We start from the raw sequence: 19,596 nt of genomic DNA on the forward strand, positions 1-19,596 counted from the left end.
ATGCCTTCAGATGCCCACTTAACGTAAGGACGTGAAGAGAAGCTTTAAACGGAGGGCGACCCCGGAGCACTCGACCTGCAGGGAACTCGCAACGCCTGGCAGAAGCGCCGCTCCTGAAAGTTTTTGTCCTTTTGGGTTTGCCCTTTTCTGTTTCCTTCGGGTTCATTTGTTAGTCGCACGACTGATAATGAAGTGATAGGGGGTCGCTCGGCTGGAACTTAGACGGGATGCGCAAGAGCTCGAAAGGAAAGAAGCTTTTTTGAAAAAATAGCGAATAAACAGCGCAGCTCTTCAAGGTGAGAAAAGTCTTTATGGATACAATCTTCCATTTGCTAGAATCGCTAAATAAGCGTTCAAAACTCGACTAATATGCGTAGAGCGGCATTTAGGTTTACGTGTGTGCATTTCTAACGAAGCAAAGTTTTATTCGTTTTTTAATAAACGAACTGACCCGCAGTCAGCGTACTTTTATTAGCCTGGTGGGATCGCGGCAGGTGGGAGCCCGAGATAGTCAGACGCCCCTCGGTCTCGAGACAGGAGCCATTCGGGCGATCGCACAACTTTTGGCAGTTGAACACACCTTGAAAGACTGGAAATGTATCGAGGAATTCATTGAAGGAAATAATCGTAAGAGCATGTTGGTCGTTTCCCAGATGTTCTCGATCAGTAACAAGAAGCGGTTTTCTACTGCGGTACGGTCTATTAATTCTACTTCGGTTTCTATTAGAATTGACCATTAGATGGACGTTATGGAGAAAAACAAAACATAATCAACTCCTTCGGCTTTGACAGTTACCATCACTCTCCGTTCAAAATGAACTCGTTAACCGTTTGCCACGGTAGATGCTACTTGGCACGTTGTGAAGTATGAATAAGAGGGTCCAATAATTAGACGAACGAATGAATTGTGACAATTCGTTTTCAGTCAGTTATTCTCAACCGGGGTTCAGTTTTGCCGGGAACGGAGCCTGAAAGGCCGTCAGGTCAAAGACGGCACCCATGCCGGGCCTATAGACTGCACGGCTGTCTAGATTTATACCTGCCTTGCAACCTATGCTTGCTGAGCTAGGCTCCAGCATCCCAAATACCAACCCCCTTCCATCCCACCCGAAGACCCTGGTCTGGATTGAACAGGTTAGAAGATGATATGACCCACGCAGGACTTGTAGAGAGTAACCGCTTAATTTAAATCCACGCAGAGAGCACTAGGGAGGAAAAGGAGATGACGTCTAAACTACAGACAGACATCGACGAAGCCAGGAGCAAATCTCAGTCCAGCTTCTTCTCATGTGTAATTCCCATATCTGCTGGTGGAACAAGCTCCTCTTAATTCGAAATTGTGACGATGCGATTAAGAAGCATCTCAAGACTTTCTTGTTCGGTGAAGTTTATAACTTGGGTTCTTGTAATCTGGGATTTGCACCTACACTCTTAAAAATCCTGGTTCTTTAATGGCATTCGATTTCTTTTTTTTTACGTGGTCGTGTGGTCCCACATATAAAACTGTTGCTTGACCAAGCACCATTTCATTCTTCTGACGCTTCTTTGCATATAAAGTTTGTACTATGTGCCTTGAAAAACGTCCTAATATATAGGAAAAAGGAAAATGAAATCTTTAAAGTTTGGTTAGCTTCCTAGCAGGACACTAACAGATGAAGAACGTGTGTTATTGTGTGAAGTGAGAGTCCTTTTAAGATCAGGAACCCATTGACATTTCACAAACCTGTTATCTATTCATGGTTATTTATCCTGTTAAGGATCTAAATAAATAAAACGTCTTTCCGGAACCTTCACGTGTCCCTTATGGCATCACTCTGAAGGACTGTTCAAGAGCCTAGCTGGCATTTTGCTCTGAGCTCTTTGCTTGTGGTGATCAATTTTGTACCCTTGTCCTGTAACACAGTCCCCAAGGCTGATATTTACTTGATTATGTTGACGTCTTTCGTAAGTCTCTTTGGATAAGCAAACCATTGTAGATGTTTAAGGCCATCACATACAATCCATGTTTCAAGCATTCCATTAATTGAGAGTTCCTTTATTTGTCGCTCTTCTCGCCGTTTAGTTGAACTGTGTATTGTCATCATAGCGGGCCAAGTCCTGTTCTGAAAGACGCCTTTTGATTTCTTGCAGGATCGCTGGAGTGATTGATGAGAGCTTCAACCTCGGAGAAATAGCAGGTAGTAAAACTGTCCCATCGGCTGATTAAGGTGGATTGTGCTACGCTGAGGTGCTCTGTATTACTCCATTTCTAGAACCTAATGCCCGTGACTTTTCAGAGCTGTGAGAAGAATTCATTAAGCTTATTGAGGATGACTGTAAAGTGCACTTTACCGCTGCCGGAGAGCGTTCGACGGACGGAGAGACCGATTTCAGCACCCTAAGACGGACAGCTCCACGCCTCGGTTTGACAGGACGGCCGCCGCCTCTCCCCTGCCACGCACCGCCAGTATTTGCTGCACTCCAAGCCGCTTTAAGTACTCAAACCTCAGCCTGGAAAGGATTTGAGAGGGATTTTTTTTTTACTTTTTCTGGCTTTGTAGAAAAAGTGATTCGGTAGAAAATAGACTTGTTTTCAACCCAAGGAAATGAACAATGCACCCGTGATCGTCTTAGACAACAAGTCCCCATTAGAGAACAGACGCGCTTTTTTCATTTTTCCTAACAGAAATGGACGGTTTTTTCGCAAGACGCCTTTCCTTCAAGAACGCGGTATTCTGCTGTTTCATCTTGTGTAAGTCAGGTAAGTGACACCCACACTTTTCACAAAATCCTTTCTGTCGCCGCCGAGCGTCGGCCTCAGCAGGGGCTGGCGGTCATTTCATTAAGAACGCGTTAAGAGCCCCTGAGCCTCACATCACATACACACGATCTGCGCTGGCTAGTTGTGTAGCGAACGCCGTGCGAGAGAAACTGAGAAAGTGTGTGTGTGTGTGTGTAAAAGGGAGTGAGTGTGAACACGTGTGCAGGACGGATTGGGTGAATTTTAAGGACTGTGCGTGTGCTGGTGTGACGGAGCCTTCAATGGAGTGTGTGCTTTCCAATTCGAAAGTTACAATGTGTGTAATGTGCATTGTGTATTTGCGTGTTCAATCGGTCTTTCTTATTGTTAACTATAATATTTTGGCACAAGAAAAAAAAACCGCAATGAATAAATAGCAGGGCGGGGCCAAAACGTTCACAGAGCGGAGTCCTGGGTAACAATCGCGACTAGGAGACGTGGATGACATACCGGCCACTGTAGAATAATCATTAAAGCGCATTATACTCTGTACATCATAACTTCATTCATTATGGATTATTCATTTATGATGGAAACAAAGACTGACTGTGAAAAGAAAAGACACCAAAAAGTTCATAATCGAAATGTTCGGGTTTAAACATCCTCCTTATGTCAAGTCGTGGAGTACAAAAATCAATTAGCGCACATTGGAAAAGCCAGCGTCACGTAAGCAGCCACTGGCAGACATGGATGGCGTCAGACTAGCGCACAATGAAGGTGGTTTACAAATTATGCAGAGTTATGACACAAAATGAATGGTATGGGGAATTGTCACATAATTTGACATAACATATGGGATTAATGTGATTGATTCAAGAAGGGTTCGTGTCCCAGGCCTTCGGTGCTTGGAGTCTGCATGTTCTCTCCATGTGTGAGTTTCTTGCTGGTGCTCCGTCTTCCCTCGACAGTCCAAAGACATGTAGGACTGGCGATGCTTAATTGGCCCCTGATGTGTGCGTGTCTGTGTGTATTCACCCTGCGATGCATTATTACCCTTTACAGGGATTGTCCCTGCCTTGTACCCTGTGCTGACTGGGATAAGCTCCAGTTTCTCTGCAACCCTATGATGAAGCAGGCTTGAAAATGAATTGACGGGTAACATCACGTAATTTCACCAACTGCCCACTTTAGATATAAACACATTACAAACATATATTGTGGAAGATGGGGGGTGTCATTGATCCCCAAACCCTGGACACAACTAAAATGAACAGGTTCAAATATAACAATTGTTTTTTTGACCAAGTACCTATACACAGCACTATATACAGGGAGAAGGGACCTTTCCTCTTTCTTGTCTTCCTTCCAACTCTTCTTTCTCCACACATCTGTTGTCTTCTGCCGACTCCCTGAGGTTAGGTGGGGGGCGCCTTTCAAGCCGGACCCTGGAAGTACTTCTGGAGTTTGAGCAAAGTCTGAAGGAGGTCCGGCAGAAGTGTCATAAATTAAGGATGGCTCATCCCAACAGTTACCCCGGTGGCATCCACAACACACTGTAGGGCTGTCACACAGGACTATGGGAGGAGGGACACATGGATGTTGCCCCTTAGTGTGCTGGGGGATATGTATTCTCAGAATATGCTAATCCCATCCTTCCATTATTCTGGGATCAATTCCCAACCTGGTCAGAATGCTAGTCCATTATTGTCCTTCAGTTCTGGCCTCCCTTCCTGGCAAGGGGCCACTTTTCATCCTTGTCAGGATGCCAGACAATCCCATATGACAGTTGCATGATATATATATTTAGTACTAGGGTGTCGTACCGTGTTAGCCATTATGAATGTAGTGACAAGTCAAGTAAAATGACACCTTTTATTGGTAGCCAATAAAAGGTGTCATTTTACTTGATTTGTCACTACATTCATCCAACCATCCATTATTCAACCCGCTTTATCCTAACTACAGGGCCACGAGGGTCTGCTGGAGCCAATCCCAGCCAACACAGGGTGCAAAGCAGGAAACAAATCCTGGGCAGGGCGACAGCCCACCGCAGGGCACACAAACAGTACACCAAGCACACACCAGGGACAATTTAGGATCGCCAACGTACCTAATCTGCATGTCTTTGGACTGTGGGAAGAAACTGGAGCGCCAGAGGAAACCTACACAGACACGGGGAGAACAGGCCCTGGGACGCAAACTCGGGTCTCCTAACTGCGAGGCAGCAGTGCTACCACCGTGCCACCCCACTACATTCATGATATATATATATATAATAAAATACCCGCGCTTCGCAGCGAAGAAGTACTGTGTTAAAGGATTAATAAAAAAGAAAAGGAAACATTTTAAAAATAACGTAGCATGATTGTCAATGTAATTGTTTTGTCACTGTTAAGACAATACACACAATAAATATATACACACACACATAAACATATATATACATATCTACATACACAAATATATATTTTTGAAATAGTTTTTACTGTCAAATAATGCAAAGAGTATGCGACACGTGTTTCACCCTAATACTGGGCTCATCAGGCGTACACACTCACTGCACTCCCTCTCAGGAATTGAACTTCGGACATCTGCGGCGAAGCCTCTCATGTTGCGCCACGATGTGTGGTTCATTTATTTCACAGTATGTAGTTCGGGGTATATGTATATACAGTATATATATATATATATATACATATATAGCAAAATACCCGCGCTTCACAGTGAAGAAGTCACGTGTAAAAGAAGTTATGAAAAAGAAAAGGGAACATTTTAAAAATAACGTAACATGACTGTCAATATACAGTATTTGTTTTGTGAGTGTTACTGAGTGTTGCTGTCATCAAGGATTTGATTATCATGATTTCTTTCAATCAGGCTCGTATTTGTAGGATGTGTTGTGTTCAAGTTACATTCCGTGTTTGTCAATCGTTGTAAAGATGACAGGTTTCATTCATTGATTCGTTTCTTACTGCATCAATAAACAGCTCGTCTTCCTCTTTATCCGAGACGTCACACACTGCAGGCACGGGTTTACCTTTCCCAGTCCTACAAACTTTAGCGAAGTGCTTCAATTTACCTCATTTCTTACACTGTCTTCCTTTAGCGGGACGTTGACTTTTTTCACCGTGTGCTTTGTTTCCGCAGTAGCTGCACTTATGAATATGTTTGTATGCGTCCACTCGCTTCATATTCTTTTGCTGCCTTCTCAATTGTGTATTACGTCTTTTGTTCAGCTCTCTTTAGAGGTCTTGCTTGTTGTCTGCGTACTGCGTTCACAGTCAGTTCACGTGAGCCGCTCAGAGTACATGTATTGAAGGTTCTCAGCTGTGCTGGTGCCATCTCGTGCGATCTCACGATGTCCACGGCTTTATTTAATGTTAGCTAAGACCCAGCACTTAAAAGTTTCTCTCGCACTTTCGCTGAGTTTGTGCCAAACACCACCCTGACCATCTCATCTTCGTCTGAATATTTAGTGGCAGAGTGTTTCTGTTGGATTGCCACTGACGGACAACCTTATATGGGCAGGCACTCAATTACGTGGGAGGCGTGACGATGAGGGATGCAACTCCGCCCCACACGGCAACTGAGCTGCAGGCTATGGCCGTATATATGTACATAAGTAGGTTCCAGTTATGACCGTTACACGTAGAATTTCGAAATGAAACCTGCCTAACTTTTGTAAGTAAGCTGTAAGGAATGAGCTGCCAAATTTCAGCTTTCTACCTACATGGGAAGTTGGAGAATTAGTGATGTTGGAAAATTCAATATGGCGGCTGACAGTGGCATCATACCACTGAAATAAGTACGTACATTGGTTTCGTTTAGGTCAGGGAAGCCACCTACCAAATTTCGTGAAGATGGGGCCGTAAATAAGAAAGTTCAACATGGCAGACGATGTTGACCGTTATGACCGTTACACGTAGAATTTCGAAATGAAACCTGCTTAATTGTTGTAATTAAGCTGTAAGGAATGAGCTGGCAAATTACAGCCTTCTACCTACACGGGAAGTTGGAGAATTAGTGACGAGTGAGTCAGTGAGGGCTTTGCCTTTTATTAGTATATATATATATATATAGTAACGATCTGGGAAAGAAAGTGCCACTGGGCAGAGTGTTTAATTATAAATAGTTAAAAGAAAAAAAAGGGGGTGGTGGGTAGAAACAACTGCCACTCTTAATAAAACAGCCTCTGGGGTGCTTGTATGTGGGTTGGGTTTTTTGTTGTGGGGTGTGTTTTGCTGTTTTTTTTTTTTTTCTGTTTCTTGTCCTGACTACGTTGTTGTTGCTCGGTTTGTTAAAAAGTAGGAAGGAGAGTAAATAAAAACAATTAATTGCCGCCACTTGCCTGTGGGATTTATTTGCCCGTCTGGGAAGTAGTGGGGTGGCATGGTGGTGCAGTGGGATATATATATATATCCTTTCGTGGGGCAGTGGTAGGAATTGCTGACTTCTAATCAAGAGTCCCCGGTTCGACCCTGACTGCCTCGTATTTTTACCGTTGTGAGTTGCTCTTATTGTTAATATTATACAGTAAACACATACATTTGATTTGCGTCTGTACGTTTATAGGACTTGTAAAAGTTACCTCCTGTTTTCACTTTAATTCTCTCAGTCACAATACATACTAAGAGAAACCCCCCGCTTCCGCCCCCACAGGAATCTGACGCTGTTACTTTTTATCTGAAACTGGAAATAACTGTAGATGTGAGTGGAGTTTTGAGACAATCGAACTGGAAATTTTCTGATCTGGATGGATAAAAGTTGACACACAAACGCTGGCAAATCTGCCTTCTTCGTATCTCATTGTCACTTGATTTTGTTTTATTCGATTTTATTGAGTGCTCCTGCTTACACTGAATTAGCATGCGCCTTAAGGCCAGTGGTGATGTCAAAGCCGCAGTGACAAAACAACAGAGACATACAGTAAGTATATATGATATTTGGAATTATTCATTTTATGACCTTATAGTACATTTCGGAAAACATTGTGGCACGGATGCGACATTATTCATATTCATTCGCGTACCTTTTTGCTGTTGAAATCAATGACCGCGTTTCCCCTAAAAACCCCGGATCTTGCTCAGTCTGCACAGGACTCCAAGGCATTCGCGATTAAAGAATGTTCCTCTACAAGGTGAGCCATGACCGCTGTTCTTTTCTCAGTGGATACATTACATCACATACATTTCTTGCACAGTACATGAGCTTTGATCGCCGCCAGGTCAACTTGTTATAAGCACAAGCAACCGGCCACCTGCGTGCTGCTGCTAGCACTGAATAAGCTCACGCCTTCTGGTGTCAGCGCGCAGCATAGGGAAAAAATAAAGAGACAATTATATGTGACATTTTGGAGACATCGTTGTATGACCTGAATAGTACCAATAAGAAAACATCACCGCACTAATGCAATATTATTTGAAAACAAACAGATCGGGTGTAAATAAATGTATTACTTGTAAAAGTTGGCTTTTTTGACTTTTATTTTCTCAGTCTCGTTCACACTGTCCCTCCCCTCGTGATCTGACCCTAACTAACTAACTAACTAACTAACTAACTAACTAACAGCGCCAGCATACGTTCTCAAGAGACGGCGGCATCACAACTCCAGGATGCTTTCGTTTCAGATGCTCACGCAGTGGTGCTGCCATGAAAAGAACGCTCCGCTTTGCATAATCTGCATTCAACTTTTTTTTTTTTCTTTTTCAGTGAAGTGCTCCCTCACTTTAGAAAGTTTCTCTCCTTCCCCTTCCTCCAGCCCACTCGCCATTGCAACCACGTTTATTTTCCTGTACATTCCTCTTCTCCTCGGACGTTCTTCTTCGTTGGTAGGACTGTGTGCGGTCTTGACAAACAATGACGAGCGATGCGCCCCCAGACGTTCATGTAGTGCATTGCAGTTACAAAAGCCAATGTGGTTCTTTGTGACTGGAGCCTCAATTGAAGGTTCTGTTCACGACACATCAATAATAAAAAATCCGCGTTGACGATTTTTTGTAGTCAACGTCGTCGATTACGTCGACTAATCGTTGCAGCCCTAATGAACATTGGATTCAGCAAGGTTTCAGATTCCTACACTTTATTCACATTTTCTTATGTTACGGCTACAATTATTTACATTCACTGAACCAACATTCAGTACCCTGGAATTAGGAAGTGAAAACTGGATTTTATACATTTTCACAAATATATTATAAATAAAACTCTGAAATATTCCATTGGCACACGTATTCAGACCCTTTACTTAGTAGTGTAGCTGAAGCCCCTTTGGCAGCCATTCCAGGTCGAAGTCTTCATTGGGTTTGACATGAGAAGCTCCACACGCCTGGATCTGAGGATTTTTCAGCCATTCTTCTCAGCAGATCCTCTCAAGCTCACTCAGGCTGAATGGAGACCACCAGTGGCCAGCTATCCTCAGGTCCCTCCAGAGATGTTTAATTGGGTTCAAGCCTGGACTCTGGACTCTGTCCCAAGCTGCTCCTGTGTTGTCCTTACTTTGTTCTGTTGGAAAGTTGTAGGAGATGTCTGTGCTCTGCTCCATTCAGCTTTCCCTGAACCCTCACTGGTCTCCCAGTCACTGCCACCACCACGCTTCACCATTGGACTGACATTGCACAGGTGACGACTGAGGCCTCATCTCCTCCAGACATGATGCCCATCTTGGTTTTATCAGACCAGAGAATCTTGTTTTTCACACTCTGAGAGCCCCTTAGGTGCCTTTTTGGAAACTCCAGAGCTTCATGGTTGCCTGCTGGCCTCTTTGTATCCCAGTCCCTCATATTTCCAGAAGGACTGAACTGCAACCCACAATACCTAAAACATCGCTCATGTAATGCCCATAGGCATCACGGCCCATCTGAAACATCTGTGATGACACGCCCATCATCATCATCATCATCATCATCACTGTTGCCATTTCTGGATCTCAGTGGTTAATATCTTGTCATTATTCAAAATGTAAATGAATTTTGTAGTTTGAAGTGACTTCTTCTTAAACTTGCACTGTTAACACCATGAGACAAGCCTCGCATGGGGAAAGCAGAACACTTGGCTTCTAACTCTTAAAACAGCGAATGTGAAGTAAAGACTGAAGCTTACATGTGATGGGAAGCAGCCTTCTGTGTTGCATGATGTCAGTAAGAGAACCTGACAAGTCACCCCCAGTCCATTTACACCTAATCACACTCTGGAGTTCCCAGCAGAAAAGGGTGGGCAAGGAGGAAATGGGCGTGGTGTGAAGTAACAGGCGTGTCGTGAGTGATGTGGGCGTGTCACAATTTAACAGCTCTGTCATGAGTGATGTAGTAAGCGTGTTATCGTGTAATAGGCATGTTGTGAGTGACGATGGGCGTGTCGTGATTGAATGGGTGTGTCAGGATGCAATTGGTGTGCCATGAGTGACATGGCAGGCGTGTTGTGATTTAATGGGCATGTTATGAGTAACACGGAGCGCGTGTCCAAATGTAATGGGCGTGTCAAGAGAGGCATAGTGGCCATGTTATAATGTAATAGGCGTATCGTGTGTGACACGGTGGCCATATTGTGACTTAAGAGGTGTGTCATGAGTGATGAGATGGGCACCTTGAGATTTAATGGCCCACTAGTGCAGGGTCATGTGACCATCAGACTCTCCTAACTGTCGGACTTTGCCCGCCTTCATTGGGGAGATTTGCTCCACCTGTGCACCACGGACACCTCCGATCGCAGGGCTCATTTCTTCATCAGCTGACATTTCTGGAGGCTCCATTGAATTCCTAGAGAGGCGTAATGGGGCTGTCAAGACTGAGGCTTATCTAGTGCCAGGTGTTCAACTTGTATGGAAGAAGGTGGGCTTCAGAAATGTCTGGGTGGGCAAATGAGACGAGCAAAAGGAATCACACGCTACCAATGTGGTGCAGCTCACTTTACTAATTGATAAAGGAAGCCAGCAATGGATGTTTCTAGTAGTTTACTTAACTTAAAGGGAAAACGGTCTCCAAAAAGATGAGTTTTAAGCATTGTAAGGGATTCTTATAGATAAATAGCTTAACAATAATAATACGCGGCAAAATCTCATAGTAAAAGCAACTAGACAGGGACATTTCCTTTTAAATATCTTTAGACGTGTCACCTTCACATGGGCGACTTCACTCTGTGAGTACACATTGAACTGACTTTGAGTGTTTCGGTCCTTTGGAATGTTAAGTGACGGGATGGCGACCTGCCCAGGGGTCTTCCTGTCTTGTGCCTGTGGGAAATGAACAACATGGTCACTTTATTTCTCCAATTGAAGTCAATGTACCTTAAAATAATCGTAGCTCTTTCTAATTACCTCAACATCATTCACGTAGATGTCACATTAGCAGAATTAAATTATGTTGAATCAAACAGCTGAAATACGCTACAAGTGACTAGCTGTTAATTTGCATAAAGCTCCGCCCCTTCTGTTGCATTGTGGTCGAAAGGAACTCCACACTTTTGTACAGCGACAAAGGAAGTTCAAGACTTAAAGTACATTTGTTTGTTCCTGAATGCCGTGGGTTTTGTGTGGTTGGATTTATGATTCATTTTTGTTGAGACACTGATGGCAAATCTGTGGCACACCCTGCAACAGAAAAGCATCTTCTTCTTTGTCTGCTATACAAGTAAATCATTCATATTAAGAATACACTGAACATCCAATTGCTTAAATTAATTTTTAAAAAGTTTTCTAATATTCTTAACTACTTGTGTTGATCAATGGCTTGTATTAAGCTGACGTCATTATCAAAGTACGCATAAATGAAAACGAGGCGGCGGCCATTTTACCAGGGAACAAGAACCAGGAAGATCGCACATCTCCGAATCCATGTAGAATGTGTTATTGGAAATATCACTCTGAAATATTCCAATTTGAAAAGAACTATTCCAATAAATTACCTAATTACACAGGAAGGAGAGATTCCAACCCTGGAAGAAACTGTTACAGTGTGTTGTGCTTTATCAGACATGTGCCCTTCAGTTGGACCTTTTAATTAACTGTATCAATTAATATGTAATTAACGCAGTTTGATGGAGGGCTTGCTGATGGGGCAATTATTTTTTACTTAGGATCCTCCGGTTGAATATTTGCTGTAAAGCGCATATATGAAAAAGTTTGGGAACTCCTCGTAATTCTTTGGATTTTTGTTTCTGATTGGCTGAGCTTTCAAAGTAGAAACTTCTTGTTAATATCTGACAAGCCTTATGGAGACAGTAGGATTACAGCTGTGACATTAAGTTTATTGGATTAACAGAAAATATGCATCATAACTAAATTAGACATGTGCATAAATGTGGGCACCCAACAGAGATGTGACATCAATACTTAGTTGAGCCTCCTTTTGCTCCTTTGAGGCTCTCGACGCTGTCCTCCTGTAGCCTGTGATGAGGGTCTGGACTCTGGATGGAGGTATTTCTGTCCATTCTTCATACCAAATCTCTCCAGTTCAGTTCAATCTGATGGACAGCCTGCTTCAAATCATCCCATAGATTTTTGATGATATTCAAGTCAGGGGACTGTGACGGCCATTCCAGAACATTGGACTTCTCCCTCTGCATGAATGTCTTTGTAGATTTCCAACTGTGTTTTGTGTTATTGTCTTGTTGGAATATCCAACCCCTGCTTAATTAACTTCAACTTCGTGACTGATGCTTGAACATTATCCTGAAGAATTTGTTGATACTGAGTTGAATTCATTCGACCCTCGACTTTAACAAGGGCCCCAGTCCCTGAACTGGCCACACAGTCCCACAGCATGATGGGACCTCCACCAAATCTGACAGGAGGTAGCAGGTGTTTTTCTTGGAATGCGGTGTTCTTCTTCCGCCATGCAAAGCGCTTTTTGTTCTGACCAAATAACTCCATTTGTGTCTCATCAGTCCAAAGCACTTTGTTCTTAATGACTCTGTCTTGTCTACATGAGCATTTGATACAACAAGCGACTTTGTTTGTGACGTGAGTGCAGAAAGGGCTTCTTTCTCATCACCCTGCCATACAGATGTGCTGAATTGTAGAGCGATGTCCAGATACACCATCTGCAGCGAGATGTTCTTGAGGTCTTTGGAGGTGATCTGTGGTTGTCTGTCACCATTCTCACAATCCTGTCTCTTCATATGACGCTCTTGTATTTTTCTTGGCCTGCCAGACCTGCTGTGTTGGTTTAACAGCAACTGTGCCTGTGGCCTTCCATTTCTTGATTCCATTCCTCACAGTTGAAACTGACAGTTTAAACCTCTGAGATGGCTTTTTGTAGCCTTCCCTTAAACCAGGAGACTCAACAATCTTTGTTTTCTGATCTTCTGAGAGTTGCTTTGAGGATCCCATGCTGTCTGTCACTCTTCAGAGGAGAGTCAAAGGGAAGCAAAACTTGTGATTGACCACCTTAAATACCTTTGACCACTCATGATTGGACACACCTGTCTGTGAAGTTCAAGGCTTAATGAGCTCATCATACCAAGTAATCAGCATTGAGGAGTGACAGACATTCAAATCAGCACAATGACAAGGGGACACACATTTGTGCACAGCCAGTTTTTCACATTTGATTTAATTTCATACAACTAAACACTGCATCACTAAAAGTCTTTGTTTGTGAAACACCGCAGTTCTCCTAGGAAATGAAGGACACACCACTGGTATCTTTATTGTTGAAAGGAGAGTCCATTATTATGCTGGCTGAGAGGGGGTCCCATCCTTTTTAATTTGACTGTAAATGATCGTAACAATTACTCACGTCTTGATAGTTTTCTGTGAATGCATGAGAGAGAACCTTAGAGAGAACGTAACCAAAAATGTTGAATGCATAATGCTAGTTCACATTTTCATAATATAAAACTTTATTTCATTATATAAAGTCCCAAGCTGTGTTTTATTTAGAAGAAAAATATGTTTCCTATTGCAAAACTGTAAGCCATTTAGCTTATTTTAATACAATATTGCAATATGTATATCATTTCTTTTCAAAAATGATGAATAAATGATGAATTAATGAATAAAACACAATTAACTTGACATACACTGGTGTAACTATGAAATCGTGCTATACTTTAGATCAACTTTCTCATTTGATTTTTAAACTCTGGAAGTTTTCGACATGTCAGACAGTACCACCTTGATCTTAACACATGAAAAATGAAAGCACTCCAGAGCACACTTACCATTGTCACTTGCTACCATTTTACTCTTTTCAGGTTTTCTACATACACACCAAACATTTTTGCCATCATTCCCATCACTCAGGTGACTCTCCATGGCTGTTCAGCCTTGAGTTTGTCATTTTCCCAAAACTTCTCATCAGGCAGAAATCTCTGCATAAAAATATCCTTCTTGGTGAATACTACAAGGTCACAATCAGAAGACTTCATTATAAAAATCCGTGCTTGAATCTGATGGTAATATTTATGAGCTGACCGAAGACTCACTTCTCTAGTTTCTGTCTTGCTGTGGAAAAAGTGGAGCAGCGCCTGACAGGCATCTTCTGTAGTCGTGGCCCTTACTGAATCTGGTCAGATTCCCTGGTAAAATGGCCACTAAACACAAATTGTGACGTAATGTGCATGTAACTTAATACAACCCATTGACAGTAGATCAGTACTGTGATTAATAAAATGTTAATTGAATACTACTGTAGTTATATCCAATATACCTACATATGCAAACTATTTCCGTTAACTCTTAAAAGATAATAAAAAATTATGATGAAGCAAGTAAAACGACTCAACTAAATAACTAAAGAACTCAATGAGGTAGTGAGGGGCCTTTTGATTCATTAAACTGATTCAATTTTTTCCAAATATCTGTTTAAGTTATTCATTGACTGCTTTACAGTCTGGCGTATCATTTTGATTTACAGTATATAAATAATATCATTGTTTATTCAATTCATAATAAAGGATTATATGTAATTATTTTCATATAACCAATTAACTGTATAATTAATTATATATTTAGCATTTTAATTCATTTGCCTTTCTCCTGTTTCCATATACAAAGTATGATAACACATTTAAAATGCATTATTAAAATAAGGCTACAGGATCACAAGCGAATGAGAATTGTGCAGCTCATAATTGTTCGTTCGCGAATCAGATGAACGGGAATCATCACACTGACGCTCGGATGGTGACAAGTTCACCAATCAAATGAGTGACGGCTCATCAAATAGGCGGTTCATGCGCATGCGCTTTGAACATCACTCTGCCAAACAAAAGACGCCGGCATCACTCGCGTGCTCGCATTGAGCGCCACTGAATCGATTCGTTTGTGTTCACTAATCAGTTCATATGATTCACTGAAAAGAGATGTTCAATATATATACATACTTAATATACATACTAAATATATATATATATATATATATATATATATATATATATATATATATATATATATATATATTAAGTGTGTGTGTTAAATGTAACATGTATTTTATTTCAGGGTAGAAGTACACTGTAAAAAACGCGTAGTCAGTTTAGCCTATAGAATATACTTCATGTGCCAACAGCTAATTTGACTAAGTTTATTCAAGTGAAAGAAATTATTTGATTAAGATTATTACAATAAAATGAAATGCTCAGTTTCCATAAAAAATGTTAACTTTGGTCGAAAGTAATTTTCCTAAAGGCAAAGCAAATTTTCACTCCTATTCATTTTAAAATCTTAGGTTAACTGGAAATTGAACACTCATGGACTCTCCAAACTGCAGGCTTAATTAAATCTACCCGACTCGTAATTCCCGGCGCAGTCACGTATTTCTTTACCGATTATTAATTTAACTCCTCATTTGTAAACAGGACTCATTTGGCAGTTCATTGACATATGAAGCCATTTAAAAAAAAGAGTATTTGGAGCAACAGAGCGGGTTAAAAATCACCAATCAGATCAATCCTATTCAAAACAGGAACTAGCCGACCAATCACATCTTCTATATTTATGCTGTGAAGCTGCGCAAGCGCGATATCAAGTCGCTTAGTTTTGAGGCGACTCGCTTGAGCCACGTAAATATGACGGCACGTTTATGTCTGTTTAATGAAGAACTTCACTGAGATAAATGAAATTTCTGATTAAAGGTGTATTTTGTATCGACAACAACAAGCTAAATTGTCCGGCATGTGGAAACAGATGTTCTGTTTTCCATGCAGGACACAGAGATGTTACTCGGCATACCAAAAACCTAAAAGACCCCGAAAAGAGTTAAGCATGCCAAGGAAGCGAGGGCTTCAAGCGGACACAACTGATGTAAGTGTGGGTCTGTTCGCACATCATTAATTAAACACGATCTGAGGGACTGTGTAGGGCTTTCTAATTCAATTAAGTTATCGGATGTGCAAGCCGGGACTGTCAAAGTGACTGAGATAGCAATGTGACAGCAGCACGCCAACCGCGAGTGCAGGAGGCGCCGTTTAAAGTTCACGAGTAATAAATGACGTACCTCACTATAGGAGCGGCTTTAAAGACTGCAATTGTTTCGTTTTTTCCTCTTAAAAAATAAATAAATAAGCAGTGCAACACACAAATCACAGAACATCTTCTTTTCCCATTTCATATCCTCAATCACTTTCATCATCACTAAGCAAATCAATAAAATATGTCTGTCCGTTTGTCAATAATATAGTGCCTTTCACATCTATCTATCTATTATATAGTGTGTTTCACATCCATCTGTCTATCTATCTATCTATCTATTATATAGTGCCTTTTACACCTATCTATTCATCTATCTATCTATCTAGTGAGAAGTCAAGCAAAATGACACCTTTTATTGGTTATCTAAAAAGATTACAATATGAAAGCTTTTGAGGCAACTCAATCTTTTTAGTTAGGGGGTCATTTTGCTTCACTTCTCACTAAATCCATAATGGCCAACACAGTACAACACCATAGTACTATCCATCCATCCATTTTCTAACCCGCTGAATCCGAATAGGGTCACGGGGGTCTGCTGGAGCCAATCCCAGCCAACACAGGGCACAAGGCAGGAACCAATCCTGGGCAGGGTGCCAACCCACCGCAGACCATAGTACTATCTATCTATGTAAATACAATTGATATTGGATCATATCTCATTCCAATATACAAACTGCGATTACACCCCCACCCCAACCACTACCACTAAAACCACACACCCCCAGGCGGGGCTGTCCAGTTCTTTCATGGAGAATCTGGTCGCCCTAATTTACAGAAATATTTCATTTCATGTGGTAACCTCCCGCTAAATGAAAAGTGTCCAGTTAGCCTCATTCAAATACCAATAATGATGGCTTTCAGATCAATGCCTCATTAACACAGATCCTGCTTGTTGTTAATGCAATATGTCAATACTTTTTTTTTTTTTTGTAATAAAATGCTACAAAAAAGTCACCTTTGGCACAAATTACAACACAAAGGGTGTTTTGTATTAATACAATTATGAACAATTTTCTCATAAAAAATATTCCATTAAACATGAAATGAAGAGTTTTCTATAGTGATGTGCCCCCTTCTTGATTCTCAGGATAAAATGTTGAGGAATCGCAACATCTCTGGAGGACCGCCCCCTGATGACATCTGTGGTCACGTGACAAAGGAGGTGCAGTAACTAGGAAATTTCACACAAAGTAAAAAAATCAGTTTAAGCCGACATTATCCCCTGTCTCTAATTGGCTCAGTATCTCTCACCCCTGCACCACCTAATAGCTGATGTGTGGTGAGAGTACGTACTGAGGGAAAAATGGCTGCTGTTGCCTCATGCAGGAGGACGCTACACAATGGAGGTGGTTGAACTGGGCCCCATCATCTAAGTGCTATAAGTAGCAAGAAAAGAGCTATATAAATGTCATCAATTAATTCATTATCTATCTATCTATCTATCTATCTATCTATTATATAGTGCCTTTCATATCTATCTATCTATCTATCTATCTATCTATCTATCTATCTATCTATCTATCTATCTATCTATCTGTCTACTGTATCTATCCATCCTTCACTATGTTAGATTTTATCACTGACTATAATTAAAACAAGTCAGACCAAGCAGAAATATTTCTTTCAATTCACTCTCCCCCTTCGTCCCTCATTCCCATTTCTGTTGACAGCCTCATTGCACCTTCACTTCCGCGCCTTCAGGTAGCAGAATCAACAACAACAGATGGGCATGATGAGCGTCTCGAAATCCCGCAGGTGTTCAATAAGCGGTGTGTAGACGGGCAGGCTGGAGATGAGCGCACGGCAATAAAGAACACAACTCATAAGAACGAGACGTTCAAGTTTAAGTTCATGTTTATTGCCGCAGTGCATTGAAATTCTTACTTGAATGTCTTCTGAGAACCTCCATTCATTTTCTGCTGCATATCCAGGTCCTGGTCGTGGGGAGCAGCAGTCTAAGCAGAGATGCCCTACAGACTTCCTTTCTCCCTGCCACCTCCACCATCTTTTCTGAATCCAAAGTGTCCTGTTTTGGCCCCACGGCCTCCTCCAGGCTGGACATTCCCAGAACATCTCCACAGGGAGTCCACCTGATCAGAGTCGTGAACCGCCTCAAATGGCTCCTTTCATTGTGGCTCTACTTTGAGCCCCTCACTCTGTCTTGAAGGTTGAGCCCGGAGACCCTGTGTATTCCTGGTGTAGTTGTTTGGGTCGCCATCTGAAGAGAGTGACCATAGAAGAGGGTATGAACATGGCTGTCTTCACCGTGACAGACAAGTACAAGGCGCACAGAACTGCTGTGATCTGCCAGCCACCTCACTCGTGAACAAGACCCTGAGGAACTTCAACTTGTCCACTTGAGGTAGCAGGAGAGGGCGCTGAGCACCATGATGTCAGTCTTGGAGGTGCTGATCCTCATCCTGACCAATTCACACTCGGTCACAGACCACCCCAGTGTGTGTGTCTGAGGTCACAGCCCGGTGAAGACCACAGGGTCATCAGAGCCCAGTTACTCCAGCTAAGACTCACACCACCTCAGACGTTGATTTCTTTATTTTTTGGGTGGGGATCCTGACCGGCCTGACTCACACACACTCCCTCAAAGAGACAAAAAGCAAACAGAATTAAAACAGAAATCCAGAAAAGACTGTATTAAACAATAATAAAGTAAATCTAATTACACAAACCACAACAATCCCACCGCAATTCCCTTTACGGAGATTTTTTTTTTGTTCTTTATTTCACCTTATACAATTTCTCATATTAGGAATTTGTTTGTTTTCGCGTGCCCCGTGGGGTCCGAGCGCAGGGTCAGCCATTGTACAGCGAGCGCCCCTGAAGCAATTACAGGTTAAAGGTCTTGCTCAAGGGCCCAGCAGAGTAGGATCTCTTTTGGCAGTGACTCGAACCAGGAACCTTCTGGATACCAGCACAGATCCTTAGCCCCAGAGCCAGCACTCTGTATTATAAAATAAACACGAATGCAACAATAACAAAGAACTAACAAACCACATGTGACGAAGCCCGTAAAATATCACATCAACTGATGTAATGAAATGGAGAGATTTGAAAAGTCCAGAGATCAGCGCGCTGTCACTATGTGTAAAGAGCAGCCCTACCAGAGTATCCTGTGATGAAGAGTGAAGGGATCAGGAACGCTTCCTCCTCCAAAGGTCGACAAAGAATCCAAATCAGTCCTCACGCAGCAGGCGGACACCAGACAGCCGACACACACGCACAGGAGACACTCCGGGTAAAGGCACAATAATCCATGTGACGTGAACGGGAAGGCGAAACAGACGGGGCACGAAAAACACCTGGGGCCTCACGTATAACGGCGTGCGTTGAATTCACACTAAAACACGGCGTACAGACAAAAGCGGAAATGTGCGTAGGCACAAAAACATCCAGATGCATAAATCTGTGCGTTCGCCAACTTCCACGTTCTTCTGCTCCATAAATCCTGGTCGGC

General features: G+C 42.1%; 1 protein-coding gene across 1 annotated transcript in view; it reads left to right on the top strand.

The window, feature by feature from the left end:
• Window positions 1-19,596, top strand: part of chrna2a (cholinergic receptor, nicotinic, alpha 2a (neuronal)) — a 48,801-nt gene continuing 29,205 nt past the window's right edge. The window contains exons 1-2 of the mRNA XM_039749524.1: window positions 1-296; window positions 2,131-2,740. Coding sequence (XP_039605458.1) covers window positions 2,668-2,740 — 73 coding nt within the window. The 5' untranslated portion in view covers window positions 1-296; window positions 2,131-2,667. The remainder of the gene's footprint in view (window positions 297-2,130; window positions 2,741-19,596) is intronic.

Source organism: Polypterus senegalus, chromosome 3 (genome assembly GCF_016835505.1).
Source record: "Polypterus senegalus isolate Bchr_013 chromosome 3, ASM1683550v1, whole genome shotgun sequence".
NCBI classification, from domain to species: Eukaryota; Metazoa; Chordata; class Cladistia; order Polypteriformes; family Polypteridae; genus Polypterus; species Polypterus senegalus.